The following is a 27,915-nucleotide window of genomic DNA, read 5'->3' on the forward strand; positions in this document are numbered from 1 at the left end:
TTAATCATGACGGACGTTGGAAGTTTATATTTCAGGAGGCTGGGGATTAAAACAGGGATTTAATAGTTAAATATTAAGTTTAGATTGACAATGGTTTATTAAAACCATTAAGTTAAGTAGGTTTTTCATCATTCTATCAGGCTTAAAACTTTGAATCATACTTGACTTAAAAAGATCTTAAAAGTAAAATTAAATGTAACTTACAGGCATTTGCTGCTGCTGTTGTTGTAAAAAGTGACAAGAAATGTTGCCTGCTTGGAGAAGAGCTACAAATAAATGATTTTGGTTGAATAATTTTATAACTCTGTTACTACAGAGGAGGGCTGAGTCGGCAGATAAAAAAACTACAATGATGGAGGAACTCTGAGTTTCTCCAGAAGGAGGCTGAATGTTAGAACTACAGAATGTTTGGGCATTTTATAACTGATTTAACCCGACAACAGTGTTACACATGGGATTAGTTTGGCCTTTGAAATGAAGCTTACTGTAAATTTCAAAATAAAAGCCTCAAGATCCCCCTCAGGTTAGTGCACAGCCATAGGGGCTACAATAATATTAGCCTGTATTATCTTTACCTCTCAGGTTAGTGCACAGCAAAGCAATGCATTAGCATTAGCATTTGCATTAGCATTAGCAAATATTAGCATTTCACTTCCTCCCACTATGAGCCTTTTCCCTAACATAAGCATTTTAGATATTTCTTATACATTAGGTATGCTTAATATACTCAATGGAGGAAATGAATGTAAGACAACTGTGGAAGTACTTCCATAGACAGCATGCTAATGATACCCACATGCTACTGACAGCATTCATGTTAACATTAGCATTTTGACTAATTTTAGCTTATGCATTAATTTTAACATACTGAATGTTGCAGGTCCATATTATTCAATGTTCTTATGATTCTCCACATGCTACTTTATAATTTTTTAGCTAAGCTTAGCATTGGTGCTAATTTTTAGCATCATAAGGCTGGGTCCAAACCAACCGACACCCTTTGGCAGCCCCCTGTTAAATTTCTTCAGGGATTTTCTAGTTTCACTTATTATTGCCGAAGGAAATAGGTAATTATAAGCATTTTTAGAAGGAATCTCAAGAATTCATGGATTTGTAGCAATTTGCTATTGCCTTCTTTTAGCCATTACTGGGGCATTACTATAATGCAAAAAGAAACCTTTTGTTTGTTTGTTTGTTTCCATTTATTTTTGTCATGCTGGTTTTGTAGCTCTAAACAAGTTTTGTTTAGCTGGAGTTAAAGATATGTTGGCTCTTGGGGTTATAAAGGTTGCTGACCCTTGTAGTAGACCATGACCAATTAAAAATCTGTGGCGAGATGTGATAGTGTATACTCACAGATGCTCGCTGTCCAATATGACTGAGCTGGAGCTATTTTAAAATGAATGGTGGGCAAAGATTTCCTTCTGTAGATGTGCAAAGCTTGCAGCTGTAATTGCAACCAAAAGCATTCTACAAAGCATTTACTCGGGGTTGCTACAAACAAATGAACACAGCACAATTTTTTACAAGGAAAGGGAAATAAAAAAAACCAAACACTTTTTTTCTGTTAACTCTAGTTTTTGTTAGTCTGTCACACAAAAATCATAAAAAGATTCTGTGGTTTGTGGTTGAAGGGTAAGAGCCTGAAAAACTTGTAACTTTAACAAAAAAAAAGCTTTTTTTACATATTTGCTAAAACTGCCACTATGCTGTCACAATATGTTATAAAACAGATAATCTATGAAAAGATCGATCTCCTCCACCTCCTCACTGAACAACTGTTGCCCTCTGAAGAAATCCAATGGTCCTGACCAAAAACAACCAATCAGTGCCAGGAGGAGTGTCTTACTGCTGTCAATCAACCTCATGTTTGCTGCCAACTCTACTAATGGCAGACAAGCAACTTGTTGTTACAGAAAATTACTTATCTGCCATTATTGGTGGTCATGCTAACTAGTCTGAACATTCATGACAAGCTAAGCTAGCTGCAGAGTAGCGGAAAAAAGGGGGTGAGGTCAGCGAGGATGAGCAGCACCTCATGTAAAGGTGATTGACAGCACTAAGCCCTGCCTCCTGGCTCTGATGAGTTATTTCTAGTTAGCACTGGGAGCCCTTTCACAATAACCTGCCTCATACCATACTCTCATGACACAGTGACAGTTTGAACGAATATGTGAAAAAATATTTTTAGGGGAGAGACAAATAAGCATAACAATAATGATTGATACATTTTCCCAGATACACATTTGATGGGGCAGAATTCATAATCGCTAATGTGGAACAAGATGATGAGGGCATTTACACCTGTGAGATCATCTCTTCTCTGGACAAGGTCGAAGCCAGCGCCACGCTCACTTTATGTGGTAAGACTGCAAACCAGCAATGTCTTCAGCTGAAGATTTCACTGGCAAAGACCTAAGACAGCATGTTATGTAGCTATATTTCATATTGCTTTTTGATTTAACTTTTATTTTACAAGGATAGAAAGTTGAGATGTAAAAAACTCTCATTTACAAGAGTGTCCTGGGCTAGACAGCAATTTTAAAAACTAGATTTAGTGCGTATACAGATACATTGATGACACTATTACTGGTGTTTCCCTCAGATCGTCCAGACCCTCCAACCCTCCTCCAGATCTCTGATCCCAGGCAGCGTGCAATCTCTCTCAGCTGGACTCCTGGAGATGACCACAAGAGCTCTGTTCTAGGTTTAGTACTTAGTAGTTTTTCACTTAGATATTCATTCCTTTTGAGACTCAAACCATGTAGTCAGTTATCTTTCTCTAATCTCTACTGTTGCATTAACCTGAAACTACCAGTGTACTCCATCTTCTTTTAATGATTTCATGAGATCATAGAAATCAAATACTGATGCACTCGGAGTCTCCCATCAGGAGAAGTTTTCCCTGACCGCCTGTGTCTCCACAGAGTATGTCATAGAGTTTGAGGACCAAGATTTGAAGGAGAGGGGTTGGGAAGAGCTGAAGAGAGTCGGTGGCAACCAGGAGCACGCTGTCCTCTCCCTCTGGCCTTACGTGTCCTACCGTTTTCGGGTCATCGCCATCAATGAGGTGGGAAAGAGTGACCCTAGTAAACCCTCTGAAATCCACAACACAACAGCCGAAGGTAACATATTGCAATTTCTGTTGAAAAATGTTAAGATCAGATGTTTTTATTTTTTCATGATGTGAAGTACTTTGAACAGCCTTGTTGCCAAAATGTGTTATACAAATAAACTTGATTTGTTTTTTGTTCGTATTTACCCACAACACAGCTCCTGACAACAACCCAGAGAATGTCAGGAGTGAGTCCATAAACCCAAATACTCTCCTCATCACCTGGGAGGTACAACTAATACCTGAGTGTGCTGGTATTTAAAAAAAACAAATCCTCAAAAAAGGTCTTGTTCGATGCCCTCTATTTATTTTCTTGCAGAAAATGGACAGACTTGATTTCAATGGACCTGAATTCAAGTACAAGGTGCTGTGGAGACGATCAGTGGGCAGTGGACCGAAGTGGCACGAGAGGGAAACAACCGAGCCTCCGGTCATCGTTGAGGATGTTGGCAATTTCTCTGCTTTTGAAATAAAAGTCCAGGCCATCAATGAAATTGGTGGTGGACCGGAGCCAGACCCCGTTATTGGCTACTCAGGGGAGGATGGTAAATGCATCAAAAGATACATTTCACTGACAGAGCCCTGAAAAAATCCTTTTCATATTTTGTTAGGACTCCATCCACAAAGCTGAATGTGTTTTGTTGGAATTTTATTCAACAGACTACCACAAAGTGGTGCATGATTGTGAATTGAAAGGAAAAGTATTTTAACGCTGAAGAATAAAAAACGGGGTGCGTGTTTGCATTCAGCTGCTTTTACGTCAATGCCCCTAAATAAACAATTAAGTCCACTTGCGTTTGATTTAATCTTAGTATAAATCCAACTGTGAAGTCCTAAGACGTTTATGAGAGAACATGAGTACCAAGATTAACAACAGCAAGATGTGGAGAAGGCGCCTAAAACAGAGTTAGGTAAGAAAACTATTTCCCAAGCTTAGATGTTTCAGTTGTATCATCTAAAGATGAAAAGAGTGTGGCACAAGTACGAGCTTGTCAAAAGGTTTTACTTGGAGAATTCATCGTGAAGCTCCTTGATGTTTGTTTATACCTATGAAGGAGCTGCAAAGATCCACATCTCAAGTTTAAAAGGTTTCCACAGGACAGGAGTTGTATACGTTAGAAATCTGGATGTTTGTAGAGCAGGAAGAAGAAAACCATAAGAACTAGTCAAGAGACAGAGCACGTGGAACAAGGTATTCAGATCAAGATGGTCACACGTTGCCAATATTGATGATCAGAGATCATCAGTATTATCACCTGATAAAAATCTTCTCTTGCAGTGAGGAAGCTGATCGGAGTGAGTAGAAAGGTAGATGGAGATGACTGCATGAAATGGTCAAAAAGTTCAGACTCTATATGCGAGCCTGAGAGAAAGCCCAAATGACTTGCAGCAGTAAGTGCAGGAAAATGTGGACTCCAAAGTATTGACTCGGAACAGCTGTATAACCACGCACTCCAAACTATTAAGATGTTCAGATTTAACTTTAACGAAAATAATAAAAACCGTGTTTGATGTGCCTTTTTCTTTCACCTTTCCACCTAATTTTCCTGGTGAAATCCCAATAAAATGCACAAAACGTGAGAAGGTTCAAGCTGGATGAATACTTCTGCAAGGCACTGTATGTGCTTTTGTTTAATTGTGGACATCGGCTCTTTGTCCTGACATCTGTCCCCTCACATTATCTCCCAGTTCCCCTGGAAGCTCCAATAGGCGTGGGTGTCGAAGTGCGCAACAGCACTACGATTGTCGTGACCTGGGCAGCTATAGAAATAGAGTCGGTGAGAGGACACCTGCTGGGATACAAGGTGCTGCTACTCCTTAGTTCATAAAAGTTTTGTTCAAATTGACCTCTGAAAATGAACCCATAACTTCTGTTTTACGTGATTGATTTCGTGGTGCCAGATTTACCTGAGAAGGATGGGCTCCAGGAGCCACCACCAAAGTCGGAGATCCACGGAGGCTGAGAGCACTGTGGTGGAGGAGACTGGTCCCAACGAGAAAATGAAGATCATCAGTAATCTTAGACCGTACTCCAGATATCTCCTGTTTGTTGCAGTCTTCAACAATAAGGCGGAGGGACCACACTCTGAGCCTCTGCCCTTCAACACAGAAGAGGGAGGTGAGAATAAACGGCTGCGGGTGGAGGAGGGACGGGCGAGGAGGCTGAATGGAGGGCTTTCATCAAACAATAAAGATGAATCCTTTTAAGCTGAACCCTTTGTAATCAGGTGTTGTTTTGTTGCTGCTAGTACCCAGTCCTCCCACATCCCTGATCCTTGACAGCCCATCAGAGACAGAAATGACCCTGCACTGGACGCCCCCAGCCCACCCTAATGGGATTCTTACTGGATACCTGCTTCAGTACCAGCGCAGTGAGCATAAATTACACTTCTTCCCTTTGAGTCACGAGTTCGTCTGTACACAACATGAAAGATGGACAATTGCACAGTTCCAGATAAATCAATGAAACCCTTAAAATGCCACGGCATATTAACTATGAGCATCAATCAGCCATTTGTCACCTGCGATGAATCATTTTGGAATCTGCTGCGATCAGTTACAGAGAGTGACGACGGCCCTTTGCAGAAGGATGAGATAGATAACCCCACAATCACCCAGTTTACCTTGAAGGGCCTGGACCGCCACAGCCAGTACCGCTTCTACCTGAGGGGCCTCACTAGAGTTGGGAAGGGAGAGCCCATTATGATGACGGGGGCCACCACACTTGATGGAGGTAGTATTCTAGTTACTTATTTCTACCCGTACATCTTCGTCTCAGCCAGTTACACTATCACTGAAAAGTTAATTTATGTCAGTTAGTAAATTCAAAAATGAAACTCGTATAATTGGAAAGTTGAGTGGAAGAAAACAGTAAGGATGCAACAGTGAGAAATGCAGACGTGAGAGGTGTGTAAACCAAAGCCCATTTGATAGTTTTGAGTAGACTCACAAGACATGAACTGTGTCTGCAGTCAGAACTTCAAATCCAGCACAAACAGAGGTATCCACTAACATGTAGCATACATTATGTTGAGACACTTCTAATCCGGAAATAACATCAGTGCATTTTATGTGATGTCAAAAAGATTAGATGAAGATCGAAGAGGCAGAGCAGCCAAGCTTCATAAAGTTTCTATGTGAAGTTTTCGATTATTTAGGAGCCATATCATTTACTGGTGTTTGTCCACTGAGTTTATCAAGTCAAAAGTCAGCATAGGAGTCTACCAGGACAGTTAGAGCATTTAATGCTTTCTTCTGCTGACTAGCATTGTGGAGATGCTGATTTTATTTTCAAGGAGGTCTTAGCACCTTCCACACTGCCAAACACATCAGTATCTACTTTAACTAATCTAGCAATTCATGCAGAAGGAGCCTCAAACACATAGTTAGTGCACATACTCTACAGAACGTGGACATACTTTTTCATTAGCCGTGTTGACTTACATTTATACGGGTTATATGAAGCGATGTACAAAATGAACAGAAACGCTTGAAATAAACCGCTTCGTGTAGCACATCTCGATAACAGGACTTTTACTTATTGAATTGAATTATGGAAATAAATTACGTTTTTTGATTATGTTTGCCTGTTTGTTTTCTAATTTCTCTATTTCTGGTCTGAATACATTGCAGTTCCGCCATCGGACATCAGCCTGTCTGTGGGGGAAACCTCTGTAAATGTCAGCTGGGAAGCTCAGAAGAGACACAGGAATGTTGGTTTCTACATCCACTACTTCAAAAAGAATGGTATAAAGCAAACACACACACACACAGCAGACAGTCCATAATATTGGTAACTTGAACAGCAACTGAGGTTGATGTTGTACCTAAATAGGTGGCTGGAAAAAGTCTGAGAGGGTGAACTCGTCTCAGTCTTTCTACCAGCTTCGGGGCCTGGTTCCTGGTTCTGATTATCTTCTGCGCTTCTTCTATGGGAACGCCTCATTCTGGGAGACTGGCATTAAGACAGAAAGAACAGGTAGCTCTCTGCCTTCATTCATCCTCTTGTCTTTAATCTCCCCTGCTCTCTCCTCTGGGCCTCACATGTCTAAATAAAAAGCTAGCTTCTAAAGGGAGCACCTTGCTGTTCTTTCCTTCGGTCTGTGAAGTGCTTTCAAAGACTTTAGTCAGAGGATAGCTTGGTTAGCCATATAAAATAGTCCATTACTCGTGTTTATTTGGTGTGCGCTGTCTTTCCCCGGTGAGATGCCACCTTGTCAAAATGCATAATGCTCTTTCTAGTGTGCTCTAGATTCTACTGCTTCATTTATTCTGTCTTCTTCCTTGATGCACTTTCCCTCTGAACCTGTTCTGTTTTCCCATGGAAAAAAATCCAACTTGTTGTCTTTCTCTCTCACCCTTTTGTTTTCTTCCCAAAGAAATGACAGAGGTGCAGGCCAGCATTGCAACGCAGGGCTGGTTCATCGGTGTTGTGAGTGCCCTTGCGTTGTTGTTGCTGATATTGCTTATCCTCTGCTTCATCAAGAGGAGTAAAGGAGGGAAATACTCAGGCAAGTTTAGTTTAACATGCTCTTTGGAAATGTCTGTATGTTTCTCAAGATTAGAGATCACAGTTAACGAGTTACTTGCATTTTTCCACTACTAACTAACTAACACAATGGAAACAAATACCTAAAATGTCAAAGGGAGAGAAACAAAGTCAATTAAACTTCAAACTAACAACCAAAGGGCCGAGTTGCACTAGGAAATAAACTTTCAAAATAGTACTAATTGAACTGGTGAGGAATCTTAAACAAACCAACATTTTGTCACTCTCTCATAAGCCTAAATGAGGAGCTTTAAGATGTAAATGTGAATCTTGTACCTTACCCTGAACTGGAAAAAGACATTTCTGAACCAAATCAAGCTGTCCCACCTTTGACAGAACCACCTGAGAGAACCGACCAGGAAGATGGTCTTCCTGGTTTTAGTGAGAACCCCAGCAGCAGCATTCTGGATCAGCTGCAGCTGTTTGATTGATTTGTTGGACAGACCTGTGAAGACCCTGTTGCAGCAATCAATGTGACTAAAGATAAATGCATGGATGAGCTTCTCTAGGATATTTAAATGAGAAATAACTGCAGTCTTCCAAGCAATTTGAAGTTGCTTCTCTTTTATTGATCAATTTGTAATGTCATGATTCCTTATGACTAAATACAGTTATGTTAGATGTTTGGATCACAATGTTAGAAGTGGTTGGTGTTGTATCATCTAAAACTTAAAGAATAGAGGATCTAAGTTAAAATGTAAACCATGTTTACATCATTAGATTCTATTTTGAAAAGTGATCCAAATCTTTGTGATCTCTAGTCGCTCATTTGATGTTATCTTGCTCGTTTGACCGAATGCTGTTATTTATGTCTTGAACAGACACATAACTTCTTTAAGATGTTACGGATAATAAAATCCAACGATCTGTCTCATCCTCAGTGAAAGATAAAGAGGACGGCCCGATGGACTCAGAGGCACGGCCGATGAAGGAGGAAACGTTTGGAGAGTACAGGTTTGTCATCTGAGTTTCACTCTGGCTGTTTGTGGAATGTCAGAACAAAGCCCTGAGTCCCATTGCCTTGCTTTGTTTCCTAACCCCTTTTTTCATTTCTTTGTCTATTTCCTCACTGATGCCTGCCTCTGCTTTGCAGATCTCTTGAAAGGTATGCGGATATGTTTCACCCACCTATTTTTCACCTCCCTGTTGCTGCATGACTTTCTGTCTTCAGCAACTGCGTAGTTGTTGATGAAACTACATATGTTAAAGGGCAATTTACTTAATAATAACTAATAATTTAGAGGTATGAGGTAATACTTGATGATTTCACTACTTTGTAAAGTTGCTTATTGATGATGGTTGAATATTTCTTCATAGTTGTCTTTTTTTTTCACATATGTTCTCTTTTGCTCCAGCGATCTGGAGGAGAAGCGGACAGCCAGCCAGCCGTCCCTGTGTGAAGACAACAAGATGTGCAGCGAGGACACCCTGAACTTTAACGGCAGCAGTGCTCTGACCACAGAGCTCAACTTGGATGAATCTCTGGCCAGCCAGATCAGTCGTCCAAGTGAAGGTCCGGAGGGGTTCCATGGTCTGCCAGATAACTCCCCGCTGAACCCAGCGACCATCGCCCCAAACACTAATGGCATGCCCAATGCAATCGCTATCCTCGATTAACCTCCACCAGAGACCATCAGACCAAAATGTCAACACGTATGTGCCCATACTGTCCTGTTCCCCCCTCTGACTTGCTGATGTTTATTTTGAGGTCCAGTGCACAATCATATACAGACTATTCATATGCCCTCTGGCAGTCATCTGACTGATTAGACATTTGTGACCAAAGGAGAGTCCAAAGTAGTGGACCACGTGACACCCAACGTCCCATCCTAATTTTTTGTGTCGTTTACAGTTAATTTAAAAAGCTGATGTTTATTTGAACCCTTTTCCTCTTCTTGCGTTGAACAACACATAAACATGTGGAAGGAATGTTGTACATTTCGAAATATCAGGGGTTTGAGGTGTGGTCACTTAGATATGCAGAGTAGTGCATTAAGTCAACGTGGAGCGTGATGATGGAGCTCAGTGTAGGGAAACAGGCAGCATGCAGTTCCTTGGAAAAGTATTCATACTCCTTGAATTTTTACAATTTCTGCTGTTATTACTACAAACATCTGTATTTTACTGGGATTTGTGGTAGATAATCACATATTACCACATAACAATAGAGTGAAGCAAAACTTTGTAAACTTTTTTCATAAAAAAATCTGATTCAGACAATGTGTAAACGTCAACCATAGATTCTCATTTGACCTTTCATTTGTGTTTGATTTAAATCTGGACTTTGACGAGGTCATTCTAAAATGTAAAATTTCTTTACTGTTTTTCTAAATAATGTTTTACTTGGATGTCAGCCAGGGCCCAAAATAAAAATTTGGATATGTGAAAAAGCAGTGACTGTAGTTTGATAAAGTATTCAAACGTTGTGTTTTTGACAAATGATCGCAGTAAAACTTGGCTGTAGCAAAAGAATAGTTCATAGCTGAAGAACAAAAAAGATAAAACAAACAAAAAAATGCACATTGTTCTGTAGATGTTTGCCAACATATCATTTTTAATCCCCTCCCCCCCAAAAAAAAATTGTACATTTAGTGTTATTTTAGTAGATACATCACACAGACAGCAACATTAGGATTCATGCACATGATAATTCACCAATGTGTTGCAGTGCAGTGAATATCTGTGATGCAGTTATGTTGAGCAGGAATGCAGTAAGCCAATCAGTGCCCTCTCTATTCGAATTGAAGCTTTCCACTGGCCAAACATATCATGACAGCCTCCGAGGGAGTACGTGAGATGTCTGAAAAGACTAGAGGCACCAAAGGAGTTGTGCAGACACTCCCTGGTTTAGGTCAAACAGACACGCTCAGGACAAATAAAACTCTATTTTCATACAGGAGCATCAGCCTGCTCAAAATATGCCAATATCCTAACATAACAATGTGCTGCTGAACATTTGTGTTTGTCAATGTTTGGAGCAAATGTTAACTTTGAATGAGAAATGAGTGTACACACACACACACACACAGATACTCACTCGACTGCCACTCACTCTTTGCTTTTCATGTTCTGAGGGTAATCCAGTAGGATGCTGGCTTGTTGCTTTTCCACTGTTGTTACTGTTTTTTGATTATTAATTTTTTTTTTTATATAGCTAAACAGACTAATCTTTGGGGGAAAAAAAAAACCCTAACTGGTTTGTTTAAATTGTGCTTCTCTAAATTCAAAAAGCTGACAGATTGAAATAATGGCTGAGTGGAGATGAGAGCAATCAGGTGAGATGTGAAGGGGTTGGTGGTGTGTGCCTCTTTGTGGTGTGTTGGTCAGCACGGTGATGATGCCTTCATGTACCCGGGCGTGCTCGACCGCGGTTGAGAGGAGAGGCACCACGAATGGGGCTGATGTAACTGTAACTGCTTAATTAATCTACAAATGTAACTGGTTATATGACTGACAAATAAAGAACCTTGAACAATCTGTACAATAAATGGTCCAATTTTTGCCCCATATGAGCTGAGAAGTATCACAAATAAACATCGGTTGCAAGCGGGCTTGAATGGGATCCAGACCCCCTTTGGCAAGTCGGCCTCTGCGCATGTCCTTTCTGGCACTTTTCCCTCACTGTGTAACACTCCCCATGCACATGTTTTCTGTCCTGCACTCCAATTGAAATGGATGCCAGCCACTGAAATGCCTTAGCTGTGTTAATCAGAATATTACAGAAAGCTTTTGAAGGCACATTTAATGCAGGTGAAAGCAGGTTCTTTTTAAATATCCTGGATCTTGTAGCAGGGCGCCCCCCCTCTCCCCCCCCTTCCCCCTCCCCCTTGACTGACACAGCAGGTCCCACATTGCTTAGAACAGCCATTTGATTTTTGTCAAGTAAATTAAATGGCTTTTGATTTACTTGGTAAAAAAAAAATATATATATATCCAATTTCAAGTCTACTTGTACATCTCAAAAAATTTGAATATCATGAAAAAGTATAATATTTCTTGTCACATTTTAGAAGGTGAAATGTTATATATTATGCATATATATAACAGTGAAATATTTACATTTATTTATTGTAATTTTAATGATTATGACTTACAAATAGTAAATTATATGCCCTCAATAATTGGTTGAGGCTCCTTTAACATGAACTATTACATCAATGCGCTATTGCATGAAAGTAAGGTGGTGTAATAAAAGCCCGGGTTGCTTTAAAAGAGGCTTTCAGGTCATCATTGAAAGTGTCTTCCATCTTTATTTTAACAATATTGCATTGATCCTCTCTCGGGTTTAAGGCAGCTAAGTTTGCTGGCTAGTCAGAAACTGGAGCACCATGTTCACTGAATCACTTTTGGGTACATTTGGCAGTGTGAGCAAAAGCCAAGTCCTGCTGGAAAATGAAATCAACATCTTTATAAAGCTTATTAGCAGAAGTGAGCATTCAGTGCACTAAAATTTGATGATAGACTGTAGACTTTAGAAAACTCAGCGGACCAAAACTAGCAGAGAACATGACACCCCAAACCATCACTGGATGTGGAAATTTCACATTGAGCTTCAAGCAATGTGGACACTGATGTGCCTCTCCATTCTTCCTCCAGCCTCTGGGACCTTTATTTCCAAATCAAATGTAAATTTTACTTTCATCTGAAAAGAAGACTTTGGGATCACTGAAGAACAGTCTAGTTCTTTTTCTCCCTTGCTCAACATGTTGTTCTGGGTTCTTTTGTGTCCTCTCTACTTTATACATAGAGACAGACTGAGATTGGTTTGAATAACTTTATAACTAAATAAAATCATAATTTGAAAACTAATTTTTTTCTGTTTACTCAGGTTATCTTTGGCTGATGTTGAAATCCAAAGCAAGAAAAATATTATCCAACAAAATCAGTTAGGAGGCAAGTACTTTTCACAGCAACCTAGAGGCACAGTCCAGAATTAAATGCATAATTTCATTGGGATTATGTAAACAGATTTGGAAGGTTCCTAAAAACATATTGTGTAAAACCATTAAGTCATCATTGGAATATAAACTTCTTGAAGCTATACCACCCCCTAGTGTTAGACAACGGACACTAAATCATTAGTAAAACAACATTCAATTCTTTATTGACAAACGTAAATTGTTGTCAGGGGACAAGCTGGTGGTGGGTCTTGGTTAGCGGCAACCAGCGTTAAACTGGTCAAAATAATCCCTGGTGGGTTTGTTGGTATAGAGCTCCTTATTCAGATAGTGCTGACTGGAACAGAAACAGAAATGTACAAACAGTGTGCAGAAAATTTTCATTTATATAATACATTTCATATTATTTATCAATTTCTAAGCAAGTTACCTGAAAAAAGTGTGTATGTGTGTGTGTGTGTGTGTGTGTTTGTGTGTGTGAAAAGCGTAAGCTCACTTTGTCTGCTGCAGTCTGGCCAACTCCTTGTTTTCTTGGTCCATCAGGATTCTCTGTTGTCTTCTTAGTTCTGCCATTTTCTGTTCCTTCTCCTCTGCTGTTTTGGAAATCTTCAGGAGTTGCATGTCCCAGGCTGCATCCCTAATTTTATCAGCCTCACGTTGTTTCTATCAACAAAAAAAGTGGCATAAGTTGTGTGGTATGTATATATTGCTCTAGAGCAGTTGGTTGCAAACCTAACGAATATTTAATGTAAAGCTAATTTGGCATGTTCTTCCCCTGGATGTATGGGTTTTCATGCTGTGCGCTGCCTGGGAGGAGACTCATGCATTTATGGAAGTGACACCAGGTAACTGGGACTGCAGGCGTACCTTTCTGTCGAGGCGCTGTTGCTCTCTCTGCTCGTGGAAGTTGTTGAGCTGTTTGAGGCTCATCCCCCTCCACTTGTCTGGCAAAACATGTGGTGGTCTCCCTCCTCCCAAATGGGTCTCTGCTGCCTCTGCAGACTCTGTCAACATGTCAGATGTCCCAGTGTGCCATATGTCTATCAGATTATCCATCGCCTCCTTCGTACGCTGCTCCCTGAGGTTCAGAGCTCGCTCCTCAGCCTGTGTGGAACAACATAGGATGAGGCCTCACCACTCTCCTAGAGATATCTCAAAGATTACGACAAACAAAACAAAAAAAGAAGACAGGAGTCTTTATAAACCTGTAAAATGTTCACTCACATAAGCTTGACAGCCACAACCCTTTGCAGCTGTAACAACTTTAGCTCGTTTGAAAGCTTTGATCAAAGAATGACGTGTTTTGATTTTTGACCAATCTTGCATGAATGCATTTGTAAGGTCAAACACTGGTATTAGATGAGAAGGGCTGTCTGACAATCTTCACTCTTATTCATACCAAATTCATACTGGTTTGAGGATAGTGTGCAGAACAGTCAATTTCTTCCACACCAAACACCTTCATCCATGTCTTTATGGGCATTGTTATGAGCACTGATGCATTTGGAGTAAGAAGGGTGCATTCCCAAACTTTTCCCACGATGTTGGGAGCATGTAATTGCAGGACTTCATACACTTTAGGGCATGAGTGGATGAGAACACTTGAATCCAATGATTCGGAGGTGTGAGCAAAGACAACTTGTGGTATAATGTATTTTCCTTCCATGTAACTTTTTATTACCCTCCTTGTGTAGGTGTCAATAACTGTTTGCTGGACAGCTGTTTTCTGGCTAAAGCATAACATTTTGTCATTAAAAATCTTTTAAATAATTTTATTGGTTTTCTGTGATATTCTAGTTTGCATGAATGACAAAATTTCTGGTTTTCATTATTTGTGGGGGAAAAAAAATCACCACGGTTGACAAAAATAGATTAATTTGCGTGAAATTATATAATAAGTTTTACATTCTGAATTACATTACTGAATCAAATAAATTTTGAGAGCATTCTAATTCATTGAAAAGCACCTGTATGCTGCATTTTCTCCCAAGTGATCCTCTCAGGAAGATAAATTTGCTGGTAAATCATTGACATGAGTGGTTATTAGGAAAACTACATAATTATCATGAAAAATGCCATGACCTAACGGCTTTAGAAGGATTTCACTCAATGGGGAATTGAGACAAGAGTGCTCAGGCAAATGAGGGAGCAACTAAGAGGGGGCTTTCAAATAACAACCATGCATACATCATATTAGTTCATCCGTGCGTGCTGGTTGGTACCAAACAATGCGACTGCCTCCCTCCTGTGTCAAGTGTGTGTAGGCATCACTTAACATTTTTAGTTTGCAATTCTAATTTGAAAGTCCCAGCCGAGAAACCTCTGTCACAGCTTAGAATCCCCACTGGGTTCGGCTTCAAACATTTGCATCAAATGACGGTGCGTGAGCGTTTGTGTGTTTGTTGCGTACCAAGGCTTGATTGTCGCTCCAGAGTGAGACGAGGCAGCTTTCTACGCTCCTCTTGAGTGCATTCTGCTGGGCCCACATTAGGTCTTGATTCACCAGCTGCTTGTTATACAGCGTCTCTGTGAAGCGTGCGGAGATGTGTTCGATTTTACAACTGCATTAGCTATTACCCACAGAAAATAGGTCTCAAGCCACACACTCACACAGCACTTCGGGATGAGCATTCATCAAAGTCACCTGGCAGAGAGGACTGTGTGGGAAGATGTGATTGTTTGTGGAAAACCATGAAGCACGTTTGTGTGATTTATAGCAGCTCTTGTATTAATTCTGCTCATCGGTAAACACGTGTGTGTGTGTTTGTGTGTGCATGTTCATGTTTTGCTCTTTTCACCTCTATGCTTCTCTTGTCCCTCATTTTCTTATCATCCACTTGAGCATCCAAATCTTTTTCTTTTGTTTCATTTGCTCTTTCACCCTTTCCTTCCGTCCTCGATCTTCTCCTGTACATTAAACAAAAGCAAAGAAAAAGCAAGGTGATTTCCCACCTTTATTGCATTTACTGCTGTTGCTCGTTCAAACACACCTATGTCAATCTTACCTCAAATACATACATGCTGGAAGGACCCAGTTCAGTTTCTGGAATCGTGAGGTTGTACGCCCCCTTCACCTCAACATCATGAGAGATCTTCATTTGCTGCTGTAAATCCCAGAACTCGTTCAGGTCCTTTTGCAAAGCTTTCCGCTTCTCTTTCTCATTGCTATCTTGCAGAAGAAGCACTTCATCTTGGCATCTCTTCAGGTTATCTGAAATAAGTTAAAAAATATACAAATGATCTGTATTTATTAGTGATAAAATGTAATTTTATCATTGTCTAGTTTCTTCATAAATGGTAAATTAACTGTTCTTGTGTAGCTCTTTGTCTAGTCCAGACAAATCCAAAGCTTTTTCACCCATTCACACACAAACCAATGGTGGAAAGCTACGACATTGTAGCCACAGCTACCCTCTGGCAGTCTGACAGAAGCAAATGACATAGAAGAATGTTTGTAGTTACCAAAATCCCTGTCTCGTTGTTTCTCACAGCCTCGCTTGTACTTATTATCCAGGACTTGCTGGTTTAGAGCATCCAGGTCAAGGCCTATCACACGCAGGCGAGGATTGAAGAATCGGGCTTTGCGAGCTCTTTCTGCAGCCCTTCGGGCCTCCACAACCTTGTCTTTTGAATCATCAACAGGCAAGTCCACTTTATACATTTTTGTGGCTTCTAGTCAGGTTCTGAAAAACAAAACTACATTCAAAACTATTTTATTGATCCCAAAGGGAACTAAGATGTTGTTGTAACTCATATTAATTCAAATTCTTCAGACTTATTATAGATGGTAATGGCTGTTGACATGTAAAAGGCTAAAATAAAAAAAAATAAAAAACAACAAAGAAATGACATCATTACTAACAGATTCAAGCACAAGAAACACTTTTCCAAATAAAAAACAAAACAAAAACTATTAAATTAATTCAGTAGGTAATTCATACAGTATGTTAGAGGTAAAAAAAAAAGCTTTTTCAGTTTAAGTTAAACTGTATGCCGTCTTTATCCCGTGGAGTTTCTATGAAAATGTTTTTTCTTCATTCAGAAAAGAAAGATAAAAAGAAACCAGATTAATTGGCTTCTCTGTCTCTCTTGTAGAAAGCTTTTAAATTACATTTCAAATTTCTTAGAAGAACTAATAAATCCATATTTTCACTCGTACCTGTAAGATACTTGCTGCATAAAAAGTAGGAAATTGCAGTTAACATCAACCGAACGTTGTTGCTGTCACCGTGTTATGTTTGGGTTTGGCTGCCCTAGTAACCATGGTAACACGTTTTTTTGGTACAAGTCTCTCTAAACTTAAAAATAGACTTACGTAATTAGACAAATATATTGGTAGAATTTAAAGGTAACAATATTTTTTTATATTTTAAATGGCATTAGCAAACACAAACATTCATGTATGTGACGCACAGTTACGTTGCTTTTAACTCCACCTCGCGAGAAAATGCGAGGTTTCGAGTCTCGCGCGCTCAAGCTTTTCCTGTTAGATTGTAAAATGGCGCTCTGTTGTTACAAGTGTTCCGATTTAATTTGACAAGGATTTTTTACGCGGTTTTTATGTTAGAGACTTTGCGTTTACTTCATAATGTAACTTATGTGCAAGTGAGCTACATGTTGAGCAGGAGCGTTCATTCATTTACAAGTTCAGTTCGTTTGTGTTAGACAAGTTGCTCGCTGCAGACTGCCTGCTAGCATCATTAGCTAACTGTTTTAACATTGTCCGTGCAGATTTTCATCTAAATATTAGCTAATTAACAAGAAAAATGGGCTACTTAAAACTCATAGAGATAGAAAACTTCAAGTCATACAAGGGACGACAAATCATCGGACCGTTTCACAAGTTTACAGCAATTATCGGACCCAATGGATCGGGTATGTTATGATGGAGAGCTAAGGCAAAAATGTAAACTGTTTGCTACCATTGGCTAACGGTAAACACGGTGTCATCTCGTTGTGCTGTTTATTCTTGTAGCAGTTAGGTATGGTTTATTGTAAAACACTTTGCTAACATTGGAGCGTGTATTTTGTAATACGGGTACTAAATATTTTGCACTTCCTTGTTGTTGTAATCTGTTTAATAGCTTGTCGGATTGCATGTTATTGCGTTAGGGTGTTATGTAGAAGATCCTAATGCACTTTAGTTTTGTGAATGTTACTAAAACGCTGAGATTTACAAAAAGTTGTGAAATATTTTTGTATCTTGAGTATGACAGTGGTCTTTCCTGGACAAATTGTATATTTTGCTTAATCAGAAAACAATGCAGCTTTATTTTAGGTTGAGATGATAATTTTTGGATAGCCTCAGATACACGCAAGGTGTGACAAAAATGGCAGCTATGAAAGATTTTAACTTTGTGATGCATTAATATGAAAGAAGCAAATGGAAATCCATTTAGGGTGTGGAAACACAACTTAAAATTTAAATGCACTTCATTGCAGGTAAATCCAACCTCATGGATGCCATCAGCTTTGTGTTGGCAGAAAAGACGAGTAACCTGCGTGTTAAGACTTTGAAGGATCTAATCCATGGAGCTCCTGTGGGGAAGCCAGCTGCCAACAGAGCGTTTGTCAGCATGGTGTACCAAGAGAATAATGGAGAGGAGCGTTCCTTCACACGGGTCATTATTGGTAAGAAGTCATTATGTACAAATTGAGAAGATATACTGTGTGTTGGTAATATTTATAGTGAAGAAACAGCTTTTTGTCATTACATATCTTTCTGTTTGAACAACATGACAAATATTGTCTACTTAACCAATTATAATTCTGGTAAGAAGAACGTGTGTGTTGTTCTTACCATGTTTGCTTTGTAACTAAAGAACACGGTTTGTCTTAGGGGCCTCATCTGAGTACCGCATAAACAATAAAGTGGTTGGACTACCTGAATACAGCGAGGAGCTGGAAAAACTTGGCATTTTGATCAAAGCCAGAAACTTTCTTGTCTTTCAGGTAAGTGTTTAGTGAATCTCTTCCTTCACAGCGTTTCAGTAGCAAACCATTTGTATAAAGCTAACATACTTTTGGTATTACTTGATTATAAGTGAATTAGATTAAGTGTTTCATTCCTGGCTAACACCATATTTCTATGGTGCGGTAATATTTTTGTCTTTCATTCTTTGGACAACTGCTTTTATTCACCTGAGTTTTTTGTTTTGTTTTATTACACAAAAGGGGGCTGTGGAGTCCATTGCCATGAAGAACCCCAAAGAGCGAACAGCGCTGTTTGAGGAGATCTCACGGTCCGGGGAGTTGGCACAAGAGTATGACCGCAGGAAGAAGGAGATGGTGAAAGCAGAAGAAGACACACAGTTCAATTATCACCGCAAGAAAAACATTGCTGCAGAGCGCAAAGAAGCCAAGCAGGAGAAAGAGGAGGTAAGCTCTTTGAAATAAAATAAGATGAACAAACTCAATTTTGTTCAATATTTAATATTTTAATATCTCAAATTTAGACCGGGTCTACAATTTGCTCTTGGCTAAAAGACCTATGAACGTTATTTTCATTCTATGTTCCTGATTGGGTTTTAGAGATAAAACTAGTTTTTTTTTTATGATAAAATTAAATATTGTATTTTTTTATTCTGACTAATCTCGTCTACCCAGTCTTGTCAAGGACATTGGAAAGTATTTATTTTAAATAGAGATTCACCAATCAAGCAGCTGACTAGAGATCAAAATGAGTCGGTTTTCCTCTGCTTTTCACTGATCAGGGTTGAACTGGTCAAATATAGAAAATTAAATGCACAAAATGTAATAACTTCGGCTATTTTCAATCTGACTTTTTTGAGTTGAGTAAAAATCAAATGCATGTCTTAATTTTCTGTTGGATTCAGAACTACTTCAAAGGACCTACGGCAGATTTTCTTTTATGTGTTAAAATAGAGTGCTGTGCTAAAAAAATGTGAATAAATCTGCATATGATTAATCAAAAAATGTTTCTACTAGGGAAAGCCTGATTAGCATATTTCATTCCTTCCAAGACCACCTTTGTTACTGCAAATCAAATCTAAATCTGCCATAAAGTTCAACCTAAATAAGTTCTAAAAACAAAAATTGACCGCAAAGCTAAACACATTATTTTCTCTCTTGTTCTTGACGTCCTTGTCAGGCTGAGCGATACCAACGCCTTAAAGACGAGGTAGCCAGAGCCAGTGTACAGTTACAGCTCTTCAAGTTGTACCACAATGAGGTCGAGATCGAGAAACTGAACAAAGAGCTCGGCCAGCGGAATAAAGAAATTGACAAGGACCGTAAAAAGATGGACCACGTTGAAGAGGAGCTGAAGGACAAGAAGAAAGAGTTGGGCAGGCTGATGAGGGAGCAGCAGACCATCGAGAAAGAAATCAAGTATGTCCTCATGTGGTTCTGGTAGCCTTCTGGGTGTGCATGCTTGGATCCTGACCCCTAAAATTTATCAGTGCGAAATAATTATTTTCATTCTATTTGCAGAGAAAAGGACTCTGAGCTGAATCAAAAGAGGCCTCAGTACATCAAGGCCAAAGAGAACACGGCGCACAAAATCAAAAAGCTTGAAGCGGCGAAAAAATCTCATCAGAACGCCCAGAAGATGTACAAGAAGCGCAAAGCTGACATGGATGAGCTGGATAAGGAGATGAGAGCGGTGGAGTTGGCCAAGCAGGAGTTTGAGGAAAGAATGGAGGAGGAGGCTCAGAGCCAGGGCCAGGACCTCACACTGGAGGAAAACCAGGTCCGACTTGATTTAAAGCTTCCTTAGTCCTTTTATTCAATAAAACGTCTGTCAAACCACTAGATGCCATTAGCAAATGAGAAGTTTGTTCACATGCATGTTATAACATTTGAAGCCGAATAAATACTTGTAATGCAAGAAAATACTTTCTGCCCTTCCAGCTTATTTAATCTCCTCATTCTTAAAAGAAATTTGCACGTTTTCTTAAGTTATTGATATCATTATTTGCTTTCAGGAAAAAAACAACAACAATTGGCTTGATTCCCTTTTCCTCCTTCCCCCTAGGTGAAGCAGTACCATCGCCTGAAGGAGGAGGCCAGTAAGCGTGCTGCCACTCTGGCCCAGGAGCTGGAGAAGTTCAACCGGGACCAGAAGGCTGACCAGGACCGCCTTGATTTGGAGGAGAGGAAGAAAGTGGAGACAGAGGTAAAAAAAAAAAAAGTGACAACAGCTTCTTTTAATTCTCAGATAAAAAAGATTTGCATAGGAACTAATGAAACTCTGCAAATGTCTCCTTTTTTCTCAGGCCAAAATCAAGCAGAAGATTCGTGAAATAGAAGAAAACCAGAAGCGTATTGAGAAGCTGGAGGACTACATCGCCACCAGCAGGTACGTCGCTGGTGTATTTGCTCTCTGAGCAGATTCCTACGGTTCATTGAGCTGTTGGTATGATTTGTTTTGCTCCTTCACTCACACATTTCTATATTGCTAAACTTCAGACAGTCACTTGATGAGCAGAAGCGCATGGAGGAGGAGCTGACAGAGGAAGTAGAGATGGCCAAGAGGAGAATTGATGAAATAAACATGGAGCTTAATCAGGTAAATAAAACAGAGAAGACAGAGCAGTGTTGGCTTTACTCATTGAACATGTTCACATTTTTAATCTTCTGTACTTTTGTTGAAGTTGATATGTTTTGATCTTTTTCTTTAGGTTCACTACAGGCTTCCTTTAGCTTAACTGTAGAGAACGGCTTTCTTCTCTGTACATCTAAGAATCTTGCATCAAAAAGTAAACGTGGATCATTTTGCCAGTGTGTACTGCCTGTGTCTCACTGGTGTCTTTAAATGTTTTGGGTCTCAGCAAATTTGAAATCCTGTTGGTTTTACATTGGGATGAGCAAAATGTTGCTTCTTTCTGAAGAGCTGAAAGACACAAAAGTATAATATTTTGTACAATATGTGGGTACCTATTTCCTATTTTTTCTAAAAGACGTTTTATAAAAATGTATTTGTACTCAAATAGATTTGTATCTAAACTTTTTTTTTTTCAGCTCAACTTTTACCTGTCTGATCTGATGCTTATTGCTATTTTTAGCTTTAACTTGAATGAATCCAAAATTTGAAATCAAAGAAGAAAGCACTAATTTTCATTTAGAATAAGCATGTGCTAGCAGCAGGCACAACTGAGAATTTTCTTCAAACTCGTATGATGCAGCTTTTAATTTGAGGGCCATCGATCTGGCAGTACAGGATGGAAATAGAGCCGCTGCATGAAAGCTCCGTGTGAACGAATTCATGGTTTGGCGCTGGAGATGAAGGGCTGGTCAATTTATGATAAATCCAGCAGATTTATTAAGGACAAGAGCGGCGGAGATATCAGCTGCTTATATTCTGGTGCGCCTTACAAGTTCCCCTCAATGTAGTGGATTTTATTTTATTGTTTTTATAATTTTTTAAAACTTTGTCGGTTGCAATTCCTTAAAACAAGCTATGTACAAAATTATATGGATAGCCACACCAGTGGTGCGTTTTCCCAAAGTTCCAAATGTAACCTGAGGAGTAAAAGTAGAGATATTTTCAGCTCCACAGAGTAGAGCACAGCTTGTTTTGTGTGTGTAAGTAACCACAACAAAACTCCACTTCTCCCGTTTAATAAATATTTTGTGTGGTCTTGATTGACATGAAAAGCATGACTGGACGGGACTGACCACCTCCATTTGCTTCAGGTGATGGAGCAGCTGGGAGATGCCAGGATCGACAGACAGGAGAACAGTCGACAGCAGCGCAAGGCAGAAATCATGGAGAGCATCAAGAGACTTTACCCCGGATCTGTGGTAATTTACTAATGTACAAAATCAACCCATGCTGTCCAAAACTGAGCATATTTGAATTAAACCACCTGCTGTTGTGTTTTCAGTACGGCCGCCTGATCGACCTGTGCCAGCCCACTCAGAAGAAATATCAGATCGCTGTTACCAAAGTGTTGGGCAAGAACATGGACGCCATCATCGTCGACTCAGAGAAAACCGGCCGAGACTGCATCCAGTACATCAAGGAGCAGAGAGGAGAGCCTGAGACCTTCCTTCCTCTTGACTATCTTGAGGTGAATATTACACTACAGATAACACCTCAAGGGAAAAGTAATTACAGTGGAAAGTAAAGATTTTATTTTGGACTATAAACAAGTACATTTTCAAAGATTTAGAACGGAGGTCTCTATTGCTCACTGACACTGTCCTGCAACCTTTAGATGTCTCCCTGTTCCAACACACCTGAATGAAAGGGTTGAATTATCTCTTCAGCATATCATCAGGTTCGTCTGAGTGCTGATGATGAGCCATTAGTACGATTCAGGTGTGTAGAACAGGAGGGGGCATCTAAAAGGTACAGGACAGTAGCCCTTAAAAACCGGAGTTGGAGACTGCTGATTTAGCAGCAATTTTGGAGGTAATTATCATTCATATTGATCACCCAATGAGCAGAAAACCTTTTTTCCCTTAAGGTCAAACCAACAGATGAAAAGCTGAGAGAGCTGCGCGGGGCCAAGCTGGTGATTGACGTGATCCGCTACGAGCCGCCACACATCAAAAAAGCCCTTCAGTACGCTTGCGGTAACGCTCTGGTTTGTGAGAATGTGGAGGACGCACGAAGGATCGCTTTCGGAGGGCCTTACAGACACAAGGTTGTTAACCTGGTTTGGGATGAGAAAACTGTTGATATTTTAAGATGTTAGTTTGCTGATGTGTCTTTATTATCCTGTGTTCAGACTGTAGCCCTGGACGGCACGCTGTTCCAGAAGTCAGGAGTCATCTCCGGAGGAGCCAGCGACCTGAAGGCCAAGGCCAGACGCTGGGACGAGAAGGCGGTGGACAAACTAAAGGAGAAGAAGGAAAAACTTACAGAGGAGCTAAAGGTAACCAACTCAGAAGAATTTGATTGCATATTTAGTTCATTTATACCTTGTTTTAGCATAAATTACTTTCGGATTTTCTTTGCAGGAGCAAATGAAGGCAAAGAGGAAGGAGGCAGAACTGCGTCAGGTGCAGTCTCAGGCACACGGCCTGCAGATGAGACTCAAATACTCCCAGAGCGACCTGGAGCAGACCAAAACCAGGCACCTCTCCCTCAACATGCAGGTACGCCCCGAGCCTCTTGTTTTGTCTTTTGGGACTTTTGAGTAGTGATTGTTGGTTTTAAGGTGTTTTTTTTGTTGTTATTGTTGATGTTTTTGTTTGACTTCTTGTTTGCAGGAGAAATCCAAACTTGAGAGTGAACTTGCGAATTTTGGCCCTCGCATCAATGACATCAAGAGGATTATCCAATCCCGTGAGCGAGAGATCACTGACCTCCGAGACCGCATGAACCTGGTGAGACTGACTGAGCACACAGCCCGCTTCAAACCAGCTTTACATACGACTCTCTGTAGTTTAGCGGCTGAGTTTGTCTTGTAGGTGGAGGACGAGGTGTTTGTTGAATTCTGTAAGGAGATCGGAGTGAGGAACATCCGAGAATTTGAGGAGGAGAAAGTGAAGAGGCAGAATGAAATCGCAAAGAAGCGGTCAGTTTAGAGTTTAAGTCACTTCTCTGGTAGCAAAACGTTTTTTTTGACTGGTGTCGTTTAATTTCAGTCTCGAGTTCGAAACCCAGAAGACCCGTCTGGGAATCCAGGTGGACTATGAGAAGAACCAGCTGAAGGAGGACCAGGAGAAAGTCATGATGTGGGAGCAAACTGTTAAGAAAGACGAGGCTGAGATAGAGCGCCTGAAGAAGGTCCAAAAATATATTCAAAGTCAGCATTAATGGTTTTATATTGATTCAGCTGGAAATCAAGACGAATGTGATCTGTGGTTTTACTCAGGAGGAGCACAGACACATGAAAATCATTGATGAGACGATGGCCCAGCTGCAGGACCTGAAGAACCAACATCTCACCAAGAAATCTGAAGTCAACGATAAAAACCACGAAATGGAGGAGATTCGCAAAAAACTGGGAGGCGCCAACAAGTCAGTGCTGACTAAAACCAAGATGAAATAAAAATGTTTTAGTGTGCATTTTCTAAATCTGTTTGTTGCCTTCCAGAGAGCTGACCCAGCTCCAGAAGGAGGTCACCGCCATCGAGACCAAACTGGAGCAGAAGCGCAGTGACCGCCACAACCTGCTGCAGGCCTGCAAGATGCAGGACATCAGGCTGCCGCTTCGCTCTGGAACCATGGATGATATCAGCCAGGGAGAAGTATGAGGACATGGCAAAGATGTTTGCTTTAATGGACAGCTTTTTTTGTTGTTGTTGTTGTTTTTTAAAATCAGGACTTGAAAAGAAATTAAGGTTATTTCTTGCTGTTGAAGGGAAGCTCTCAGACAGACGACTCCAGCAGTCAGAGGACGTCCAGCAGCGTTCTGGCTAAAGAAGCTCTAATAGAAATCGACTACAGCAACTTGTCTGAAGATCTGAAGGTAGATGCTCCAAATAATTTAAGAGATTCATCTTTTCAAACCATAAGAACTTCCTGTATCTTATAATAAAGCAGTTCCCACTCTGAAAAAAATGTTGCACAAATTTCTCAGGGTAAACCACTTTTATCTCCTAAGCTTTGGAAAGCTTAGGAGATAGCTGTTTTTTTTATATACATAAAAGACATGTAATATTTCAGTTATTAAAATAAAAAATAAGCCACTTGACATCTTTGTAATTTCCTAAAGGATGCATTGTCAGAAGAGGAGATAAAAGCAGAGACAAACACGCTGCAGCAGCGTCTGAACGAGCAGCAGAGCATCCTGCAGAGGATCAGCGCTCCCAACATGAAGGCCATGGAAAAACTGGAGAGCGTCAGGGACAAGTTCCAGGAGACCAGTGACGGTGAGAGGACACGATCCTCGTTGACGAAACGGAGACGGGACCAGAGGACGAGATTCCTAGAATGGTCCAAAAAGGAACTCGTTCTGATGATGTTATCTGTTGGATTTCAGAGTTTGAGGCCGCTCGTAAGAGAGCCAAAAAGGCAAAGCAAGCCTTCGAGCAGATCAAGAAAGAGAGGTTTGATCGTTTTAATACCTGCTTCGAGTCTGTGGCCACCAACATCGATGAGATCTACAAAGCTCTGTCACGCAACAGCAGCGCCCAGGTGTGTTTTCGCTTTTACTGGAGCAAAATCACTGCAGTAAAGATTGTATTATTTATCAGCCACGTTTACTGTTGTAGACAACCCAGCTCTTAACTTCCTGCTGGTTGATTATCTTTCTTAATTGGAAAACAATATTTAATGCCACTCATTGTGCTGCACAGAAAATAGATATTGGCTGGTGACTAGTTAGTCTGAGATCTGAATCACTCTTGTTTTGCAGGCTTTTCTGGGCCCAGAAAACCCAGAGGAACCGTATCTGGATGGTATCAATTATAACTGTGTGGCGCCAGGGAAAAGGTTCAGACCCATGGATAATTTGTCTGGAGGAGAGAAGACGGTTGCTGCCCTGGCTCTGCTTTTTGCTATCCACAGGTCTGACAAAAAAAAGCAACACAAGCGGGCGTTTTAATCGCTATTAAGTAATGAGCATGGTGAATCCTGCTTGGTGTATTTGTGATATTTAAATATTTTTAGGACCTGGATGAAAGTAGATTCCTGTCCACCTCTTTAACATCTCTTCTGCGTCCTTGCAGCTACAAACCGGCGCCGTTCTTCGTCCTGGATGAGATTGATGCCGCTCTGGACAACACTAATATTGGCAAAGTGCGTTCAGATTTCACTGTCACCGACTTTTCATCAGTGATGCTTGTGATTAAAATATATATATATGTTCTTTCTTCTCAAGGTGGCCAATTACATCAAAGACCAGTCAGTACAAAACTTCCAAGCTATTGTCATTTCTCTGAAGGAGGAGTTCTACACCAAGGCTGACTCTCTGATAGGCGTTTATCCAGAGGTAGGTTTCCCTTTTCACTGACCATCAAACATTACAACACTGACACCTTGTAGATATGATAAATGATAAAAACTCCAAAACATTAAGCTTTGACGTCGTGACTCGCTTTGATACGTTTCTGTAACATTTAGCATTGTAACTTGAACTGGACCGAATTAGGATGACATGAGATTATTTCTTCCAACAATAACAGTAAAAGTTGTGATACATAAATGTTTTGTAAATGGTAATTTTTTTGTTGTTCAAAAAACCCCAACAATAAATCAGATAATCAGAAGTGACTGGGAACATTAAAATGGCTTAATTTAATCTTTTAAAAAAATCAAGGTTTTATCTGAGACTTTTTCCTCTTGTTTCCACTTTGAAACAACTTAAATGTAGTTTCTTGAAGATTTGACCACCTTGCCACTTTGTTACCTTTTTTATGATGTTTTTAAACAACTGTAGTCACACACATGATTAGATGCCGCGATATAAAACAAATGCTAATTGTAATTTGCAGCATCAGGATGTCCAGCCTCACCAGTTTTCTGCTGAGCATTTTTACCCTCCAAAGAGTTTTTATTTAACAAGTTGGCAGGACTGAAGTAAAGAAACTTTATTTTTAGAGTGTCTATGACATTTAAGTGGTTACTTGAAGAAATGAAAGCGATTCTTGTTCTCTGTTTCACAGCAAGGAGATTGTGTTATCAGCAAAGTTCTCACCTTTGACCTGTCGCAGTATCCTGATGCCAACCCGAATCCAAATGAGTAACAAGAGCCTGCTCAGTACTGTTCTATATAGTTACAGATCATGTATTCAGTAAGTCTTCAGTTCTGTTTTTTTTTTTGGTTGTATTTTTTTTTATAGTTTAGTCATTCATAAAACCTTTTCTTGCTGGTATGTGTTTTTTGTAGTAAAACCTAAGATTTCTGTACATTTAATGGAAACGACCCTCTCTGAATTTGACCATTATTGTTCATTATTGTAGTGAATTATGATAAAGTACAAGGAGACTCAAAGCTTTTTAGTGAACTGTAGGATTTATACTAACCAGTTAATAAAATGCCTTTAAAATAAGCAAGTTCCTTTTTTATACCGTTTATGGCTCTCAGTTTGTTTGCTTAAAGCCTTTGCCTGTCCTCTGTGTGCTTAAAAGCAAATTACATTTTATATGTGCAACTATTTTTAAAAGCTCAATCAGGAGTGTTTAGTTGTGTGGTGGATCGATTCCCTGTGTGACAACTAAATAAAGCAGTAAAAATGGCTGTAGCTTAAAGTGCTATAGGAAGATTTCGAACCTTTTTGAAACCTGACTTAATATTATGTCAAAAGTACCTAATAAGTTGGACTATCACCTGAAACCACTTCAGCATGAATAAGATGATTATGTCTGTTTGGTTGGCTTTGCTTCAATAAATCTAAAGTGAAATCATGTGCGTTCGTCTTTGTACTTATTAATGTGCTGTCAACAATCAGCTGCCGTTCTGTTTCAAACTCGTGCTTTGTTTTCAGTTTAAGAA

The 27,915-nt window shown here is 39.9% G+C and overlaps 2 protein-coding genes and 1 pseudogene across 6 annotated transcripts in view; 2 read left to right on the forward strand and 1 right to left on the reverse strand.

Annotated features, from left to right (window-relative positions):
* The window catches only part of LOC122836861 (neural cell adhesion molecule L1-like), a 31,014-nt gene extending 20,942 nt beyond the window's left edge, over positions 1-10,072 (forward strand). For 3 of the 5 annotated variants that reach the window (XM_044126837.1, XM_044126822.1, XM_044126829.1), the window contains 15 exons: positions 2,239-2,363; positions 2,606-2,707; positions 2,928-3,125; positions 3,274-3,344; positions 3,435-3,660; positions 4,805-4,920; positions 5,018-5,234; positions 5,365-5,487; positions 5,673-5,849; positions 6,749-6,862; positions 6,951-7,094; positions 7,495-7,626; positions 8,546-8,618; positions 8,758-8,769; positions 9,020-10,072. In XM_044126837.1, coding sequence (XP_043982772.1) covers positions 2,239-2,363; positions 2,606-2,707; positions 2,928-3,125; positions 3,274-3,344; positions 3,435-3,660; positions 4,805-4,920; positions 5,018-5,234; positions 5,365-5,487; positions 5,673-5,849; positions 6,749-6,862; positions 6,951-7,094; positions 7,495-7,626; positions 8,546-8,618; positions 8,758-8,769; positions 9,020-9,281 — 2,092 coding nt within the window. In that variant the 3' untranslated portion in view covers positions 9,282-10,072. The remainder of the gene's footprint in view (positions 1-2,238; positions 2,364-2,605; positions 2,708-2,927; positions 3,126-3,273; positions 3,345-3,434; positions 3,661-4,804; positions 4,921-5,017; positions 5,235-5,364; positions 5,488-5,672; positions 5,850-6,748; positions 6,863-6,950; positions 7,095-7,494; positions 7,627-8,545; positions 8,619-8,757; positions 8,770-9,019) is intronic. The other 2 variants (XM_044126847.1, XM_044126855.1) reach the window with 2 other exon arrangements.
* A 2,674-nt stretch (positions 10,073-12,746) lies between these two features.
* On the reverse strand, positions 12,747-16,887 carry LOC122836939 (annotated as a pseudogene).
* A 137-nt stretch (positions 16,888-17,024) lies between these two features.
* On the forward strand, positions 17,025-27,827 carry LOC122836932 (structural maintenance of chromosomes protein 1A). The gene is made up of 26 exons (XM_044126924.1): positions 17,025-17,437; positions 18,005-18,193; positions 18,402-18,514; positions 18,737-18,940; positions 19,674-19,912; positions 20,015-20,273; positions 20,559-20,699; positions 20,800-20,882; positions 20,993-21,092; positions 22,220-22,327; positions 22,411-22,596; positions 22,996-23,175; positions 23,260-23,406; positions 23,492-23,629; positions 23,744-23,860; positions 23,945-24,051; positions 24,122-24,263; positions 24,352-24,497; positions 24,574-24,727; positions 24,841-24,948; positions 25,195-25,351; positions 25,462-25,616; positions 25,837-25,988; positions 26,150-26,219; positions 26,302-26,412; positions 27,086-27,827. The coding sequence occupies exons 1-26, from the start codon at positions 17,329-17,331 to the stop codon at positions 27,164-27,166; spliced, it is 3,696 nt and encodes a 1,231-aa protein (XP_043982859.1). The 5' UTR covers positions 17,025-17,328; the 3' UTR covers positions 27,167-27,827.
* Positions 27,828-27,915: the final 88 nt, after the last annotated feature.

Source organism: Gambusia affinis, linkage group LG01 (genome assembly GCF_019740435.1).
Source record: "Gambusia affinis linkage group LG01, SWU_Gaff_1.0, whole genome shotgun sequence".
In the NCBI taxonomy this organism is placed as follows: Eukaryota; Metazoa; Chordata; class Actinopteri; order Cyprinodontiformes; family Poeciliidae; genus Gambusia; species Gambusia affinis.